At 41.0% G+C, this 20,134-nt stretch overlaps 1 protein-coding gene across 9 annotated transcripts in view; it reads left to right on the top strand.

Annotated features, from left to right (window-relative positions):
- msi2b (musashi RNA-binding protein 2b) overlaps nucleotides 1–19,683 on the top strand; it is a 267,667-nt gene extending 247,984 nt beyond the window's left edge. For 2 of the 9 annotated variants that reach the window (XM_080509416.1, XM_080509414.1), the window contains exons 12-15: nucleotides 6,505–6,684; nucleotides 10,811–10,965; nucleotides 14,963–15,035; nucleotides 17,893–18,019. In XM_080509416.1, coding sequence (XP_080365542.1) covers nucleotides 6,505–6,684; nucleotides 10,811–10,965; nucleotides 14,963–15,004 — 377 coding nt within the window. In that variant the 3' untranslated portion in view covers nucleotides 15,005–15,035; nucleotides 17,893–18,019. Of the gene's footprint in view, nucleotides 1–6,504; nucleotides 6,685–10,810; nucleotides 10,966–14,962; nucleotides 15,104–17,892 lie in introns of those variants that run through there. The other 7 variants (XM_080509415.1, XM_080509413.1, XR_013936935.1 and 4 more) reach the window with 6 other exon arrangements.
- Nucleotides 19,684–20,134: the final 451 nt, after the last annotated feature.

Raw genomic sequence — 20,134 nt, 5'->3', positions numbered from 1 at the left:
TAACATGTGCTCTTCATGTGTGGATTTCAAGGGAGGAAAACGCGCCGGTTATGGCAGCAGGAGAAGCCAAACACAGAGTGAACAGATCCTGCGGGCAGGCCAGGCAGCATGTTTTATTTAGTAAAAGCTGAATCAAAGGTGGTGTCAATCCAGATAGTTTTCGCAAAGGCTGGTGCTCGGTCCGTATTTGAAGATGGATCCCGCTGCCCTGATCTCGACCAGGCAACGTGCAGCACCTCAAAAGTGCAAGAACAAGGACCGGTCTTGACTCATGTTTGTGGGGACGTTTGAGAGACTGTAGCTTCGGGCCAGAGGTAGATCAAAGCGATCGAGCTCCTGCACAGAGTTTACTATTGCCTGAAGCGAGAGTGGTGCCAGCCCTGTACTTGGCTTTATAGGCTGGTTTTTGCAGTTTTGAACCCAGTTTGAGCTACGACAGCGTTCCGATGGAGGTCGCAAAGGGTAGTCTCATAATATCAGCTAGAGGGGCTGAACATCTGCATAGTGAGGCCAGTAAGGAGGAAATTACTCATTTAGAGATGAGTAATGCATGCACCGGCACCTGGGCTGCACTTTGGACAAGTTTACTGCTCCTCCACTGTTGATAAGAAGGATGAATCTACAAAAATGAGCCACGGTTGCCACATTTATGGAGACTGACAGACAGTTTATTCAGGAGCTAGACATTTACAGCAACAATAACTCGTTGTTGATATTCACACTGAAAAATCATTTTTGAATACCTTGAATCAACATCCAGCTCATAATCCAAACTGAGAATGTCACTGGTTTATGCATACTTTCAAAGAAGGTCAGTCATGTTTGTTTTATTCTTGTTTTAAAGTCGACTTATCTGAAACCTCCTGTGCACTGTCAAACAGCAACTGAGAAAAATGCAGGTGATGCAGATGATTCTGACAGTCCAGGGAACTTCACAGGTCCCAGTCTACTCTGGTTGAGTGTTTTCCTGAGTCCCTCAGAGCTCTCTGTGAACCTCAAATGTCAGTCCTGGATCTCATCTTTACCTGCAGTGTACACAAAGCAGATTCAGCTGCATTTACAGGTCTGGGTACTTGCTTTGTGTAGTATATCCCACTCGTCAAAGGTGCTCAAAACTGAAAAGGCTGCTTGTGGTCAGTACTGTGCATAAATTGGACTGCGGTATAATTTGCAGAGGTGCCTGTGCCAGATTTATTGGGACTCAAGATGGTCTTCACATCATTTAAAACCCATTTCTCCTCTCAGTTAGTAGCTACTCTTTTTTTCTTTGTTCTCTTCTCTCCATTCCTACTCTCAGTTCTTCCACATCTTTTTTTTTTTTTTTGTCGTCGTCGTCACTGAAAGAAGGAAACTCTTGTGACAGACATTTCCAAATTAAGATTATTATCAGTTTCCTCCCAACAAGCTCTGTGATCTTCGGCAGTGCCCAAGAGGAGACGAGGACTGGCTATGTGCACAGGGCTTAATCAGTCTGGCTCTTAGTGAGCTCGGGTCCATTTGTCCCAGATGCTAATCTGCCGAGCTCGGCTCTGAGGCCAGAAGCACTTTACATGTATTTGGTGCAAAATAACACGGGCAGGCACGCCAAGCCTTTCCTGCTTGGGTTTTTGTCTAAGGCCCAGGGAAAGATTTGACACATTGGGGAGGGCAAAGTGTGCCTTTGCACCTCCGCCACAAAGCGGCAGCTCTCACAGCTGTGGGGAGCAGATGCTCCGAGGTTACAGGCACAGGCCTTCAGGGACATCGCCACTCTGCCCTCCAGGGGCTGCATACATAACACACTCTCCAAAGAATACTTAATCCCACTATTTTGTTTTTGTCCTCAATCATGGAATACAGCGTTGCCTAATATCATCTGTCTTGTATGTTTATTTCAAAGCAGTTTTTAGTGAGTCCTGATCACAAAGTGGAATGCTCACTTTTTCTCATCAAGATATGTATAGGAGAAAGATAACTCAGAATCTTTTAACATACAATATCTGAGTCCGCGCTGCTGTGCGACATAACTCCTCTCTCAGTTAATTCGTGGAATCCTCGCTCTGTATCAGAGTGACCATTAGAAGTAGCCAGTATCACTCTCAGATTTCACTCACAGTGAGTCTTAGATTTCCTCCGACCACTTAAGCCTGGCCAGACATGTTTGAAAAAAATGTGTTCAGGCAAAAGGCCAGTGCTGTCAGCCCTGAGCCCGCTCACGATAGGATAATCTGTGCCGACTGTCGATAACTGAGTGCCCTTTCTCAGTCCCAACTAGACCGGATCCCTCACAGGTTAAAATCTGCATTAAAATCATTTAGTGTGGTCTTTGTGGGTTTCCCTGCAGCAAATTAGTGCAAACTGATTTACTAGACTGTTGCACATTGTTTTAGCCAGTGATTCAGTGTTGCCATTTCCTCTTCCCCAGTGTGACTTTGCACAGTCGTTCCACAAACCAAGGTTCAAGGGAAATATAAATCAGTAGCTCTGTTGAGATTATCCATTACTGGAAAGCACAGCAAGAAAAGGGAAAAGCAGGCATAAAATGAAAAGTAAAGAAAACAGAGGCCCGAGTATGGGTGAGTAAATCCAAGAAGAAATCATCTGTTAAAATTCATTAGCCAAGCTTCTCTGAACACAAAATGACAAGACATTAAATATGTATTATTTATGAAATGTCTGTGCTCTCTGAAAAGGGTGTCTAGTGCTGTTAATTACTCAGCCATTCATTCAGAAAAGATTATTTCAAATGGAAAGTGAAAGCAAGGCTAGACAGCAAAAGAGCTGTTAGTTTCTTTCACGCTATTTTTAAATGACATTGGTGAAAATGGAAAAGCTAATTATGGTAGCTCCAAAATTCAAAGCTAATTTGAGGAGCAGCATGTCAGGTTTATTGACATCTTCTGTAGACTGATGTGGTTTGATGGCCACCAAGGAATCTCAGTGGCGCCACCAGGGAAAGGGGAGGAGTGGCTGCGTGAAAAATCCCTATTTACAGGAATGAAAAATAACTCGCGGAGAAAGAGCGCTGTATTCCCCGATCCCCTGCATTTGTCAGCTGCATGATAAGCAGGTACATTCATGTATATTCAAAGTCTTATAGATGAAAAGTCAGTCACTAGTTGATGATCAGAAGTGACAATTAAAGCCTTTTAGCAAATCCTCAATAGCTTGCTTTGTTGTGTTGAAAAAAAAAAAAAACTTGTGTTGGAACGATTAAAGGTGTTTTTCAATATTATTATTTATTTTAGGAGCTACAGGTTGCTAATTTAAAAAGTCTATGTGTTCCCTGCAGTATTTAAAATGAGGATAATCACAAACTTACTCCAGACCACCAAACTCGAGAAAATATTTTCCAGCTCCCGAAGTCTCGAGAGGCCATATTTTATGATCAGTGTGATTAGTTTCACTCTCCAACTAGTGAGAAAAAGAGAAGTAATGGTTTCAGGGTTTGTGATTCCTCCTTAAAGGCAGTCACCTGGCAAAGTGGGAACGAGAACAGGGCATTTATCCACTTAAAGAGAGCCACCCCGATGATGTCAGTAACAGATGACTGCGAGACACTCCCCTCTCCATCGCCTCACAGCCGGCGTTGGTCACCGAGGGCAGGAAGGGAGAGAGGGTGGGGGCAGGGGAGATAATTATCAGTATAAATGAAGCCCTGCAAACGATTCGCACTGCTGGGTCCCCTGATCTAGTCTCCAAGGCAACCTCAACACGCTCATTTGTTTTGTAGATGAGTAATTACATCCAATTAGTGGCCAGTGGAAAAAAGGAGTCCAAGAAAGGCCCATTGTTCTGGATAGATTGTGTGAATATTAATAGTGGGACGGTCTGAGGCACAGTGATATGATTGGTGATACTAATGCAGCTGTGGGCACACTCTGCCCAGTCCCATCCTGCATAACAAATCAGATAGCCACTGATGAAAATATATGGCTTTGAGAATGCGCGCCTGCATGTATGTGCCTAAGCTGGACTCTCATCCAGCTGCGTGTTCGCAGCCAGCAGAGCCCTTTTTCTTACCTGAGCCTCACACACCTGCACACTGAGCGCGCCGTCTCCCCTCCAACATCGGAAACTTGGACACCTCTGGAGAGAAATTATTTTTAGTGCATTTCCTTATTCATTTTCACTCAATTGCACCTGATAGATCTTTCTTTCTTCTTTTTTTTTTTGTCCTTGGGAATTGTCAATTTATTTATGGCGTTTGAAATCAGCTTGACATTGTGTGGATGAATTATTTGATGAATCGGAGTGATTTTCCGTTTTTGTTTTGATGGTTGCATTGTGCTCAATTCTGTTTGTGAAACGATTTGTGATGAATTATTCTAGGGTTTTCTTTTAATAGCAAAAGAATAGTTTAGTTTTTTATATATAATTAGTTTGTTTTTCATTAGTGCAGACTGTGAATTCTCTAATATGTTGACACTTTAAAAAGTGATTATATTATATTATATTATATTATATTATATTATATTATATTATATTATATTATATTATATTATATTATATTATATTATATTATATTATATGCATTGTTTTCAATAACGCACAGTAACTGTTATGAATTAGAAGTCATGACTGATGCCTTTTATTGATGTGTTGCTGTTTATAGACACTTTAGTAACCTTTAATAAAAAGTTGTGTTGTTGTTGATAAAGTTTCTTCTAATGTCAGCTAACTTAGCAAAGTTATAATTATATTATAAATGACCAATGTAAATTAATACATAAAAGTATATTTAATGAATAATATATCAATGTAATAGAGTGCCACTAACCCATAAAATGCAGGTCATTTATCATGTTCTCTGCTCATTCACTCGAAACTGTCTTTCTTTTGGTGACCATCTACTGTCAGTTCATCATTGTACACATTCAAAAAGAAAACGTCACATCTGTATATTATAATATATAATATAATAAAGTAATAATAATAACAACAATAATAATAACTAGTATTGATAGTAGTTTAATCATAATCATCACAGGATTTGTGTCGGATTTATACAGTTTCAGATTTCAGTGAAAATGTTAAATCACAGTCTTGTGCGGTTGATGTATATTTAGAAGGCGTCTTTATGAATTCCCAGTCACACCGTTTGTGCTATTGTCAAATGTTTCCCCCCCCCATTATAATTATTCCATTGATCCAGTATTCCTCATTAGCAAGGCCAATCAATTTTCAGTGACATTTGTCTAAGTGAAGTAAATGGAATGATTGCTTCTTGAGCTTTGTTCAATGTGTCAGGCATTATGTGACGTACGTGGGAAGCCTGCCCTATTTGGAGCCTATAATTTGATGAGTGGGCAGACAGCCCACAAGTGGTGAGATCAGAGTGCTAAAAAGCATTGGCGAGGAGAAACATGGCTGGTGCTTACATTCCATTTGGCAGAAGTGGACTGTCTCACTCTGAATGGGTAGAGGTGAAGTGGCTTTGAATGGCTACTCGCTCCAGGACCCAAATAAAAAAATAAAAAATAAAAAAAAACAACAACACAAATACACAGCAGGGGAAACCCAGCATGGAAAAGCCGGTGTCACCAATCTCAGTCCCTCCTGAGTAGATTAACTCTCTTATCAAAGAGGTGTGAGAAGGAGCAGTTTCTTTTAATTGCACTCTTTATATGAGCAGCTTGTCTCAGATTAAGAGAACAAGCAATAAATGTCACAGCGACTTATTGCTGAATGACATTTTCTAAACTGTTGATAATCCACCATCTGTGTCAAAGAAAGAATCATAGGAGGAGGCCAATCTGGGACGTGCTCGGGGTACTTAGTTCACTTCAGAATGCTTATCATCAATAAACATGAATGTCTCTGTATCTCATTCACATGAAAAGCTTATCAGTTTTTATTGGTCAAAAAAGAGGGGCTTTAAATTAATTATTGATCGGCGCGCTTTGTGTTTCTCCCCATTTAAATGACAAAAGCTTCCTTCAGGTATGTCGCCCAAGAACTGCTGGTTTGAAATGAGAAATGTATTGACCTGTTTTTTTAATGATTCTTCAGTTTTATCTCACTCCTTCAGGATTGCAAGCAAACATAAGGACAGGTCAATTATGCAAAAGCCGAAAGCATCAAAGTTGTGGCCTTTTCTATGTGTTTTTTTTTTTCTTTTTCTTTTTTGTGTGTGTATGTGTGTGTGTGTGTGTTTCCTGCTGCTGGGCCGGGCGCATTCTCCTTTCAATCCAGGGCGAGATAGTGTGTGTCCACCATTGTAGAGCTCGTGTGTACGACACAGCCGAACATTTCCAACATGGACCGTATGCCGTTGGGGTGGGGGTGTGGGGGGGGTCCGGGCGACATGGCTGGAGCTGCTGGGGAGGGAGGGCCATTTAAAAGAGGATGTAAGCTAGAACTGATGGGAGACCCCCGCCGCGCTGTGCTCAACAATCTGGACGTTTGACTTTGACGGTGCAAAACGTTGATTTCCACAATGATGGAGTCCCCCCCCATCCCTCCCCTCCCTCCCCTCCTCCCCACTCCCCCCATCCCCCCCCCCCCTTATACTGTATCTCCCAGGCCTCCCCGATTATGGGTTTTACTCTGCGCCCAGTGACCAGAGGGGGGGGCCCTGCTCCTTTGCTGACTATGGCTCCCTGGGGCCCCAAGCGGCTCAGATGCTGCACAGTGAGCATGCCACCTCCGCCTGCAACTCCCCCCTACAGCACCTACACAGCCCGGATCAATTTAAGAACCCAGGTTTGTATATGAGCATCTATCTCATCCACGTTTTGGAACTTTTCCGTTTGATTCATGACATTATTCAATGCAGATGATCTAATCTTTTTTTTTTTTTTTTATACTTTCTCTTACTTTTATTAAAGAGAGAAAAAAAATGCCCCGTGAAAAAAACTTTAGATTGAAAAAAAAAAAAAAACATCTTGCTCACAAAATAGCATTTTGCATGCTCTTTCTCCTTTTTTTTTTTTTTTTCAATTTCTAATGTAGATACTTTTGATTTGTTTGTTTTTCTTTGTGAAGTTATGTTCTAGCCCCTGCTTGCACATAAGGGGCCGATACATACAGACTGTAATCCTTCATTTGCATGTGAACAACAACAACAACAACAACAAAAAAATAAAACCTACTGATGCTGTCGGAGAGTACACTGGCCTCTCGAGCGGAACCCAGATTATGTGAATATCGAGCAGCAGAGGAAAGAGTAAGTGTGGGAGTGAGTGCCATCTTTCCACTGCGCCCTTTCAGCATTTTAAGTATAAGAATGATTGCTCTTATTATTAGCGTGTGAAATTGGGAGAAATGCAGTACAATGTTGAATATTACAGCCATTACTTCACAACTCAAGCACATTTTCATCCTCTGTGCTTTTTTTCTAATGTTCTCCTCTCTTCTTACGTAATCAAAGTTTTGAAAAGCAGAGGATGAGATTTACTGACTTCATATTGTGACATCTTGGGATTTTTTTTTTTTTTTTTTTTTTTTTTGAGGGGGGGTTTGAGAGCAGACAGCAGCTTTCCCAGCTTTCTTCTTCTTTTTTTTTATTTTTTTTATTCCGAGAATTACATGCTCATAGTCCCATTTGCACTGGCATGACATACCACCAATCTCAAGCAGCTCTAAGTACAGAAAATGTGATTTTGGGACAGTGTAGATTCAAACACAATATTTTCCTGGCTCCGTTCCTCCACATACTGTCTCCACTTTAACAAGAAAAAGATCAAAGAAGAAGCTGTTATCCTGTCAGCCGCTCTCATGAAGTGATCTGTAAGTTTGGGGACGGCTCTCGCTGTAACGGTGAAAGTCTTGGCCAGATGCCCCTCACAGATGTTGGTATTTTTTTTCACAGACTGTCTGAGCATGTTTTGGCTCTGAAGAGAAATAGACAGACTGAAGACAAAGTTTGAAGGGTTTGCTGCTCCACTGTCTGCGTCGTAACTGTCCTACCAACACTTTCTGCAGGCAAAAAGTGGCCCAAATCTGACTTTTAGGAACGCAGCCATACTTTTTCCTGACTCTTTAATTGGATATTGTGTAAGGAAAACAACTGCACACTGATGCTACTGCGTCTTTTGAAGTTCAGTGGAGAGTTTCAATGTTTGAAAGGTGTCATAAAGAAAAAAGAGGAGAGGGGGGGGGGGTTGTGCTACAAGCTACCCCAGTTCTTTCAGCAGCAGCAGCAACCATGGAAGTCAGACGATGCACACATTGCTGGCAAAATATTCTTCAGCTGTTGCTCGGTTAGAAAAGCGCAGGGCCGTCTCACCTGGAAAGACATGCTGAAATGCCAAGCCAGTCAGCGTGTCCTGATTGCACCGTAACATGATTGTATGAGCGAGCTGTCTCAGGCATAGACTTCCGATTTGACCCTAATTATATGAAATTCAGAGACAATGATAGTGTTTATTTGGTTGTTTCAAGCAGACAAAAGGCAAAGTGAATGATTATCTAGTAATATAATAGATTTTTTTTTTTAATAATAAATGGGGCCTGAACTGGAGGTCAGCTCTGATGAAAGTAATACTGCACACGTTCAATCAGGGAAAATAGAAAAGTGACTTCAAGCATTTTTTTTTTTTTTAAAGATTGTTTGGGTGAAAAAGTGCTACACGTGTGTTTAAGTCTTTAAGCCAACGCAAGATGACAGGATGACATAACACTGTATAAAAATAAAAACAATAACTGCAACTTTTCAAACCCACTCAGAGAAGCTGTTGTGACACAACACTGAGACGTTAAAGTCAGTAGGATTTCAGATGGTTGATGTGAGGCTGTCTGAAATATAGAGTTTATTCAGCATTAACATAACAAACCAGGCTGTACGTGGTCAAATTGTGGTCGACACCTTTGGTTTAAAGTGAAACAAGTTTAACTTGACCGACACCTTCAAGATGTAGGGATGGAACACTTTGATCATTGTGACGGCTGCACTCACCCCCAGTTATGAGAATTATGGAAGCTAATTTGAATCAAGATGCATGCATTTGTCATTTCCTACCGCTAAATGAGCCCAGTGATACAGACATCTTTAGTAATTTAAATTAATATCTGATTCAAATGTGCTTGAAGTGTCCATCGTTCGACTGCAAAATCAAAAGTTGAGGGGCTGCCTGTAGCCCGCTGGCCACCTAATGCTGATATGCAGGCAATGTTTCATTCAAAGTGAGACCGAGAATCACATTCATCTTTTTATCCAGACATAACTGCTAAAAACAAAAGCATAAGAAAGTATGTCACATTAAAATGATATTAAAGCCTGAATCTGTATCCCAGACTGTTTTAGGTATTGTTTTAGCCCCCAAAGCTAAATGCACCGCCAGTGCAGCCCCTACATTTCCATGAGGGGGGAAAAAAAAAAAAAAAAGCAATTTCACAGAGAGAAGGGTGAACCACACTCCAATAAAAAATCACCAGTCGTAGGAAATGAGGATTGCCATTTCAACTGAAAAAATCCTTAATTATATAATAAGCCAGCCTACTGGGGGACTGTGCAGGCAAGATAAGAGCGCCGGCTGTTCGGCGTTTAAAGTCCTTCCAGTTAAACGGCAGTGTCAACTCCTCTAGATATGTATTTAGTGAGATGGCTGCATTTTTCCAGAGCGCGGGATAGCCCAGGCATGTTTTGAGGTACTTCTAATGGAGCTGACCTGTCTCATATAGCTTTGATCGACGGCGCAGCAATATGTAAGACGAGGTGACAACGATGCTTAGTTTACATTAACACTTTGGATATACTACTATCACATTGGGTTTTGTTTTTGTTTTTTGGTGTGTTTTTTTTCTGTGTTCTACAAAGACCTCCTCTCAGGCAGCGCAGGGTTCATGAGCTCATATTTACACAAGATCGAGCATTTTCTGTGCTCGGAAGATTTTTCTTTTTAATGCAGCTTTACAGGGTTTTTTTCTTGGCACCGTCTGTGAATGAGGGTGAAACGGAGGGTTATGTGAAGCTGACAGCAAAGGAGATTGCTGTTAAGAGATCACTGCATTTTTTTTTTCTCCCCACCCCACCCAACCCCCCCTCCCCGCGACGGTTTTTTCTCCCTCTTGTATTGCCGGTGTTATTGGCCTTCAGTACGCATATAGATTTTCAAAAGGCGTTTTATTAGTCTGAGTTGCTCTTACTCACAGGCCAAAGGTGGTAAGTCACGTACAGTATTTCTCCTTTATCCCCCGCTGAGTTTGGACCTGCAGATGAACTTGGGTCAAACGTTTCTAATACACCCCCCCCCCCCCCCATGCCTCCTCCACTTGTCTTGACGTACTTCTTCTGCTGGAAGTTGCTGTGGCAGATGGAAAATGCTGAGAATATTCAGAGATCGTAGAAGAAAGCAGGAGTAGCCTTTTTTTTTTCGATTGTTTTGAAACGCTCAAGAGAAATTTCACACCTTTAATACTATAATCCTGTGTTACTCTTCTTATTCAGCCTCCAAAGTTGTTTTACAAGTACTCCTTCACGTTATGCATGGCAACATTTACACTGCAACCTTACTAGTTTATTAGCATGGTGGAAGTTTTCTTAGCGACGTGCCTGTTTTTGTGTTTTGTGCATGATTCTACAAAAGTGAATGTTACTCCTGTGCATAATACACAGAGCATGTAGATTATATTTAGAATATCATACTGGATTCAGCCTCGATTTGGTTTGTTTAAAATCATATTAAACTAAACCCCGCACCATTTTGTCACATGAAATTGAATATTTAGCCTCAAGCTGTAAGCACGTCCTTCGAGACAAACAAATGAATCCAGTAATGTGTTCTTTTTTTATTTGAACGTGTCTGGTTGAGTCGTAGCAAATAAGAGCCGCGCCAATCCGTGTTGGGTGTTTCTGAGCTGCTCCGCTCCTTGCTGTGTTTGTATGCAGGCACCAACCCGTCGAGGCCTGGAGGTTTCCCCGGTGCTAACAGTCCAGGGCCTGTGGCCGACCTGTATGGACCCAGCAGCCAGGATTCAGCCGTGGGCAACTACATCAGTGCTGCTAGCCCTCAGCCCGGCTCTGGGTTTGGCCCCAGCATCACAGTAAGTGCTCACAATTTATTCAGGATGTCTGTCCAGTCTGTGTGCAGCCTGAGCTCAGAGTGCCACCACTAAGATTAGACACTAAAAAAAAAAAAAAAATGCAGAGCGTCTCTGATTGTGACGCCCTGTAAAACAAAATTATGCATTTCTTTGTTGTTTATATATATATTTATATATGAACAGTCGACTTTATTCTTCAGCTGGATTGATTAAAAGGAATCTCAGAAAAGCCTCCTAAACTCCACTGTGCAGTCTGAGGGTTCAGTTCATCTCTCTGCAGCCGCCCGGCTGTCAAGTTCACAGCATCTCGTACATCAGGGTAAACCCCGTCTTAGCTCTGAAAGTTATCCGTGTCAAATGCAAATGTTTATTCCCCTTAGCTGTTGCACAAATCACCTCACTTCAGACCCTGTGTCACCTCCCCGGAACAAGTTTCTTTTATTTTTAGAAACCCATCTGTCCCCTTCGCTTGAGTTTGCGCCACTGCTAAGGACAGTGGATCTCTCCCTTCCAGTGTCCTTGTCCAGGTGTAGCGGCTCAGACCACGTGCGCCACAGCATCCCCCCCCCCTCGCCCCTTGCTGATCAGTTTAGCCGCTGGTTGCCATGTCAACACATACGCGTAGGACTGGAGAGGCGAGTAGAGGTGACAGCGACAAAGAGGTGCTCTCGGCCTGGACGACGTGTACAGATTTTTGTGGATGAACTGGGATGTCTGTCCTGGCCTTTGCGCCACGCGAGGTGAAGTGCAGCAACCTGTTAATAATCCTGTCTTCCTCTCAAAGGAGGTACTTCAAAAAAAAAAAAAAAAAAACGCTCAAGTCCTCTTGACGGGGTCAGCGATGTCTAAATGAACTAGTATTCTCATTGCTTCTCCGGTGGGCAATTACTCGTAATCATATGGATTAAAATGCATAATTCTTTACTCCTCGAATAATAAGTCACCGATCCATTATTTTGTGCATTTCAAATTGACGACTACTCACTGACACACTTGGATGTTAGCGTCTCATTCCAGCTGACTTAGCGTGCAGCACTCAGATCCAAAGTGGTAAGACTCAAAACTATTCAATTTCAAAAATTTGGCACTTTGTAATGATGGGGGAAACTCTCGACACTTCCACAGGAGCGAGTATAGGTGGCAGCAAAAAGGAGAAAAACTCAAGAGGTGGCAACTTCCTGCTTGGACCGGTTGACCGGTTAATAGTGTTAGATAGGAAAGGATAGGATAGAGAGCAACAAGCAAACTAACAAGTTGACATCAGAGAGCCAGCTGAAGGGGGAAAAAAAAAACGTAATCCTGCGATTAATTGTTTTTTACCTTCCTCAAATGTTTATCCACCTTGGACCCTCACCGAGTAATGAATCCAAAATGTTACTGTCATTTTTATGGTCCTTAGCGAAGAACAGCAGGGCTCAGTCCTCAGAGCCACGTCGGCGCATGTTTGTGCCGCTTTACACGACTGAACCGAGTGACACAGCAGAAGCCATAAAAGAAAAATAGCACCTGCTTTCTGAAAGAAGCTAATTAATGCACGGCTTAACTGAGACGGAATAACGGCCGCCCCATTAGCACCGCCAGCTCGCACCCAGATTTAAAGGGTGAAGACGCCCCGTCAAACATTATGGTCCACATCATTATGTTGAATCTCCTGCGACACTAAGAGGAAATATAAGGAATATTTGGCTTTGCTTGTGTGGTTTTTTTTTATCTGCGTTCGAATTTCATTTGTACTCACGTGTTTCATGTTTGAAGCCGAGATTAGAAACGTTTTATCTTTTTTTTTTGGTCTCTTCGCGGTATTCTGCAGCCGTGCTTTTTAGACATGCTTTTGTGGCAGATTGCGACTTACATTGTGTTTTGGAATCACAAATTGCATTCACACGTTGTGCCTCTCTTTTGTGAGGAACAGTGCAGCCGATTCATCACGCTGTGCGGTGCGTTGAGTCAGTGGGACTGAGGGTAACAGCTCGTCGAGGATGACGTGAAGCGTCGTGTCGCTGTAATAAAGCTTTGGATAGAGTCACTCAGACCAAACGTACAAATGGCTCCTGATAAGGTTAAAGCTCATTTTCAGTTTTTTGCGAGCATGTGTAATCGATTTATGAAATCCATGCAAAAAAATAAATAAAAAAAATAAAAAACCAAAGCCAAAACTGGTGGGAAAAATGTCCTGTTCTCTTTTTTTTTTTTGCTTTCTAAGCAAAAGCCGCTCTTATTAATTGTTTTAGGTCCACTGGCTATCCGCCATAATCTGCTGGTCTCAGTGCAGGAAGCAAAATATTTGTTATGAAAGACCAAGCTGGCTCATTTTCAAGGCAGATTTACCAGCAGATAGTTTACAGATGGAAATGAGGCCATTTGTTTCTATTATTTTCCATTTGTTGCAACAGTTTGTGACTATAGCTTATCGCTGCATTAGAAAATGTAAAAAGCAAGCCCTTTAATCCAAAAAGTACTCGGATTATGAACGTTCAGCTTCTCATAGTGTTAACCCCTTCTGTGAGATATTTGAAGAGAAAATGCTGCGAAGGTGTTGGTGAAGGATGTTTCTATATTTCATTCTTATTATGCAATCAAAGTTTTGTAAACTTGCCAAAATCCTACATTTGACTATTTCTGATATCTGCTTGGCCTTCAAGAGATTACTTGACTGAGTCCTATTGTCCAACATAGCAGTGTGATATTTATCAAAACAAATACTCTAAATATGATTTACTAGAGTTATTGGGTGAATAGGCACTGATACATGCATTAGGTTGCACAGTTTATGTTTGTTTTTAAAATAAATCAATGAATCAGGCCCACTGACTCGGGATAGAAGAAAGGCCAAATCCTGCAGTGTTCATACTAATATATCAAATACTGCTAAAATAACATCTAGAAGTTGCATTTATTTAATTTCTGATCACCATTTGCGAAGAAAATACAGGTTTTATGGATCTTTAGCAAATGAAGGCTGAAACAGCGTGTCTGTGCGAAATATCAATGTGATCCAGGTTTCTTTGTGATTCCCTTACAGAATGTCAGTGTGTGTGCCTTTGGTACTACTACATACTAAATCACCACTTCAGAATTACCCGGCGAAATCAAGCAGAGTGCAGCAGAGCAGAGAGGTGATGCGGCAGCCCTCTGACTTCCTGCTCTCGGCGAGATGATCTCTCTATTCAGAACATTAAAATAGGAAATGAATCAGAACTAAAATGTGCTTTATAATCCCGCTCTTTACCATTGAACTGAATACGCGTGAAGATCGTCATATCTCACAACCTCATGGATGAGTTCAGATTCACTGATTTCTGTCCCTCTGTCTCACGCTCCGCTGACTTTATTAATCCCTTTAGCCGGTATGAAAACAGCTACTGTGAAGAAGCAGTAATGAACTTAACCGTTTTCTCTTCTTTCTTTTTTTTCCCCCTCCATGCAAGACAATTAGAGTGCAATTAGTTGATTGAGGTGATAAAGACAAATAATCGCTACAGAAAGTGCTTCTCTATTCACTGTGCGGGTTTGAATCCGGGGATTTCTACAGACCTGTCAGCTCGCAGTGTCCTGATAACCGCGCTGCATAATGGAAAGCATTCAATACCCCAAACCACACTCATCTGACTGAAGGGTGTTTATGATCCCTTTCTCTGCATGCTTTCAGATTGAATCAGTTGTGTATGTTAGCATGAATGAGGACTGTGTGTATTATTACTCTTATCTTGTTCTTTAAGCCCGAGAGCCTCATTTTTATGCAAATAATGATTTCTAGTTACTCAAAGTTTATTAAGTAACCACAGCGTAAACTTTATATGCCGCAATAGGAAAAATAACATGTATTTACACCATTTTATTTTTAGAAAACTACAAGGAAAACAAGCCGTTGCTCCGACTAAATCACTTCAGAGTTCACATTCATGCTAGCTGTAAAAAAAAAAAAAGGTTGACATGATACTCACTTTTCTCTCTTTGAAATTGCATACTGACAAAAGCACTAACTGTACACTTTTAGGGCCCGTTGATTGCGACAGCTTTTACAAATGGATACCATTGAACAGGTGGCCGGTGGTGCCATCTCATCAGAGGTATTGCATTTTATTTACTGTGCATTTCTGTCGTGTGTCTCCGTCATGTTTGTTCACTCAAAGAGCTGGTGGTAACGTGTGGGAGTGACGTCTACGATTAAGGAGGGAGGGAGGGGGGGAGGAAGGAAGGAAGGAAGGAAGGAAGGAAGGAAGGTAGGTAGGCGACGGGGAGGCATGAATAATAGAAGAGAGGAAGGGGATGGGAGAATGAGATCAAAGAAGGAAATGAAGAGAGGGAGAGGGAAAGTGACAGGAAGGATGAATGAGAGAAAGGAAGAGAAACGAAGGTAAAAAAATTAAAAAGCTAGGGTGGGCATAGAAAAAAAAAAGGGGTGTGGAGAGTAGAAACAGAAAGAGTGGATGAAAAATAAGATGGTAAAAACACGAGTGGTTGGAAGAAAGAGAGGAAGGAAGGAAAGAAGTAAGACGAGAGAGACAGATAGAGGAAAGACAAAAAGGAAGGAAGGAAGGGAAATTGCTCTCTCACTCACTCAGGTGAAAAACTTTCTATTCTCGTCACACACACACATACAACCAGCTCTTCACGTCCCCCCTTTTTTCTCCCTTATTAACATTATGAAATGTAACGGTCATATTTTAGCATTGCAGATGACATGTCTCCTTCTTGTCACACACACACACACACACACACACACACACGCACACGCACACGCACACGCACACACACACACACACACGGAGACAGGCAGGCAGCAGTTTGGAATATTTTTGACCCGAGCTGTGGTTGCCCAAGGACACAGCTCTCTCTCCACGTCTCCTCTCCTCCACTGCCACTCACATAAATCCCAAAATCACTTCACTAACACGCCGCTTTGATTCATTTAACATTTCAGAATGAGCAGCTGAATATTTCTCTCATCTCGTCGCCGCACTGCATGTCCGCCGTTAACACCACCCTCCATGTGTTTACGTAAAGAAAAGAACATCTTGTTTTGTTTGGCTTTTTATGTACACATGAGTGCCAAACACATTAAAATGATTGTCAAATGGGTCTTTTCAGCTTCAGTAGGATGTCTGTACTTGATTGTTAAATGAGAATTGGTATACTACGGGGGTGAGCTTGAAGCTAAATTATTGATATTTTCTTGGTGCCTACAAGGACCTGTAAATGTCTCCGCCTTCACATCACAGAAGATTTTTGGTTTCCAACTGGATTTTTGATGCTTTTCCACCAAACAGGTTCTCTTCCTCCCTTTGTATGGACTGGCAGGCTGACCCTCGTAAAACCCAGCGTTGCTTTGGTCGACTCACAGAGTGCACAGCACTTACATAGTATGCTAATGGGAATACATCATGCTTTCAGTTTGCATTTTGCTATGGATCAAATAAGAAAAAGTCCGTTATCTAACGTATCAGAGCATCTAAGACCGAAGAAGAGGTACAACAAAGAAAATACCTTAAAGTCGTGGTGGGCCGGCCGAGAAAATGCCTCAAACCACAGTAACAAGCTGATATAGACCTTGTAGCAACTGATAATAGAACAATGGCCATTAATGTACTACTTTGAGCAATTTCAGTGCAATAAAATCCACAAGGTCAAAACAAAGAGTGTAGTAGTATTTCTGCTAATTCTATTATCAAAGAAGCATTTGGGCGGCAGTGGCTGGATTGGGTGCAGGTTCAATTCCTTTTCTCCCCCTGTCCACACGTCGAAGTGTCCTTGAGCAAGACGCTGAACCCCAAAACTGCTCCCAATGGAGGGACTGAGCACCTCGCATGGCGGCCGCCTCCATTAGTGTGTGAATGTGCATTGGAATGGTTGAGTATGAATAACAGTACCAGACACTATAAGCGAAATCCATTTACCTTTTGAAAATTATTTGAAAATGTAAAAAGTAATTATTGGCTAATCATATAATACATAAGACAGCGTTGTATTGGAGTTTTTGTGAAGTTTTGTCCTTTGAGGATAGATACGATGCAATTATCTCTCTCAGTTATGGTTCTAAATTAGTTTTTCTATTTTATGACATTATTTGGCTTTATTGCATTTTAAACTGGCTAAAATGATGACACTATTGTCAGCTATTGGATTATTGGTCAGTATTACAGACTTTCTGTTCAAACGATTTAAAAACAGATGCAACCACTTTCAGCAAATTACATTGCTAACTAATCCACGATCACGAACTCCTGCCAGTATTTCACACGATCCTCAAATCTCACGTCCACGAAAGCAGTCAAACACACACGCAGACACTGTCAAGTGTGGAATACTTACAAACTGTCAGTATTTCAACCGCAGAATCTCGAGGGCAAACTAAAGCCTATTCCTTTAATAGCAGAGAAAGCAGAATCCACTTGTAGAAGTCCAGCCGGCTGAGAAGTCAGCCTGGGGTGGAGGTGAGCTTGGAGGCATTTATAGGTCTTGTAGGTACACATAAATACCAGTGGACACACACACGCACACACAAGTGGAAATGCACATCAACATCAGCATACGCACAAATCAAAGTGCACAAATCGTGCTGATATAACAGCCCCATAGTGTGCACGTGTTTGTTCACATGTAGACTCTTCAAAATGTGCACCGAGTTGTTTTTTTTTTTATTGTTATTTCTTACTGTAATTCTGTGTACTTAAGTAACACCCGCAGGAGGTTCTGACCTGCTGCAATTTACCATAATTGCTTTCACATTTGTCTCATGCTATTATGCTTCACCAAGCATCCAAAATATTTGGTTTGAAAGTCACAGATTTCGGCAGTTAAATGTCACAACAGACCCCGCCGTGCCCAGCATTCATGGTGAGGATTTATTCTCATTAAATGTACACGTTCTAATGCTGTTGTGTTTTTCTTCTCTTCTGTTGGTTTGTTTCCACTTTTCTCCCCCAGCAGAGTATATCTGGTGGCCCAGGAAAGACGGGACGAAGTTTCTAATTGGCTTTGTGTGCAGGTGATGCTAATCCAACTTCAAGCACTACAGCGTCAACCCGGCAAAAACGAAGGGAAGTTGGAACCACATGAAGAAGAAAAGAAAACGTTAGTCATCTCAGAAAAAAAAAACACACACACTCACACAAGAAAAAAAAGAAAGAAAAACTGCTGTACTATAATCCAAACCTCCTATAACTTCACCACCGGGTTTGGTATGATGTTTCACGTCGAGTTCATTCACCTGTTTTCTTCTTCTTTTTTTTTCTTTTCTTTCTTTCTTTTTTTTTTTTTAGTTTCTGTTTGTTTGCCTTAGTTTTAGCGAGTCGTTTGAGTTTAACCTTTGACCTTTGTGTCGGGGTTTTTTTGTTGTTGTTGTTGTTTTTAATTGATCTCAGAGTATCGTTGTGTCAATGGATTTCATTTGTTTGAAGTGCGGGGGTCATAGCCAAGAATATCTGCAAGTCATGTCTCCATCTTTGTATGGGTTGGTGTAAAGGATTAAAAAAAAAAAAAAAACATTTCAAAGAAAAGGTCCGGATGTTCATTTCGGTCTTTTCCGCCAAAAAAAAAAAAAAGAAGAAGCTCAGCGAGGAAAGAACCGAAGGAAAAAAAAAAATCAATTTTAAGGAAAATTTAAAGAAGGTATCTAAGTAATAAATCTTAGTAGCTGTTTTCTTTCTTGTGATGTCTCATTGTTAACCATAATTACCTATTTTTGGGCAATACAAAGAGGACTCCAATATTTTTATGGTCCTTTTTTATAAGTGTTGTTTTTGTTGTTTAGAAATATATATATATGCTATAACAAATTTCATATAACGACATTGTGAATTCAAACTTGAGAAAAAGAAATGTAGCTGTATATATTATTCCAGTCACTGCATATAACCAACTCAGTGAGAGAATAGCATATTTTTGTGATGGTGTGTCAAAAGAACATGTTATTGCGTGTGAATAGAAGAAAACAAAAGAAGCTGTAAACAGTTATTATTCAACTTTTTTTTTCTTTTTTCTTTTTTGTCTGCTGGAAGACGGCAAAAAAAAAGCAACCCCCTCCCTCCCCTCCCCCCAACACAACCGACTCTGTAAATACTGAAACGAATCATTTTACAAGTGTCATACCAGCAAATTTACAAAAAGCGGTGAGTCCAGTCACCTCAGAGTTTTCAAATAATAATAACAATAATGATAATGAAAATTTTAAAAAAAGAGAGAGAGAGAGAGAGAAATAGACCCTGATTGGTATCTTTTGTCTAACTGTTAAGATCATTTCAACGTGAAATATTAATTATAATAAAAAATAAAAAGACTGAATCCAAAGCACACTGTACTTAGATGTGAAGATTAGAACTTGAACCACAGAGCTCCGTGCATCCGGACACTTTTCTACTCTCCAGAGGAAACTTGTTCGCTGTTTGTTGACGTTTTTTTCCAGGCTCAGAGCCTTTCATGTAGAACATTTGCTCTCCCAATCCTTTTTCTTTGGTTTTCCTATTATTATTGTAATTTGTTTTTTCTTTTTTTTTCTTTTTTTTGTTTGTAATGAATTAGAAAAGTCAACATTTTGATACCATACCTCAGCCTTTGTGAGTTCTGTGGAGGAATCATCGGCAGGTTTAATTTATTCTTAGTGGCAAAAAAAAAACAACAAAACAAACGAAAACACTGAAAGGCAATTAAGCAAGTACCGTAATCGTTGCACTGTGAGTAGTGAAGTACAGGCCATTTCTCCGATTTGCACATGTATATGTTGGCTTTTTAAACTGAAGAGAGAAGAAAACGGCCCTGTGCTTTGGGGTAGTGAGGAGGATTTTTCCGGGGGGGGGGGGGGGGGATTGTGATGTATTGTAGACGGAATTCACAGCGATGGGGAAACAGTGACTGATACGTTGCGGTGTCCACTTGGATTTCTTTCTACTTTAGCGCCCTGTCTCATGCGAGGGGATTTCTACAGGGTCAAAAGATGACACTGAATTCTTCACTGTCTGTGTCGCTGCGCCAGTTTTACACAGTGTGTGTGGTTAATGCTTTTACTCATGACAGCGATTTATTAATATTGATGATGATGATGATGATGATGATAATATTCTCCATTCTGGTTTTTAAAGACGCCGCTGCAGATGTGTGTTTTTCTTTTCTTTTTCTTTTTTTGGGGTTTGTTTGTTTGTTTGTACGTTTTACCCACTTGTTGTCTCCTTTC

The sequence above is a fragment of the Blennius ocellaris genome (genome assembly GCF_963422515.1).
Source record: "Blennius ocellaris genome assembly, chromosome: 14".
Lineage (NCBI taxonomy): Eukaryota > Metazoa > Chordata > Actinopteri > Blenniiformes > Blenniidae > Blennius > Blennius ocellaris.
The sequence above is the reverse complement of the archived record's forward strand: the minus strand, read 5'-3'. Positions and strand labels throughout refer to the sequence as shown.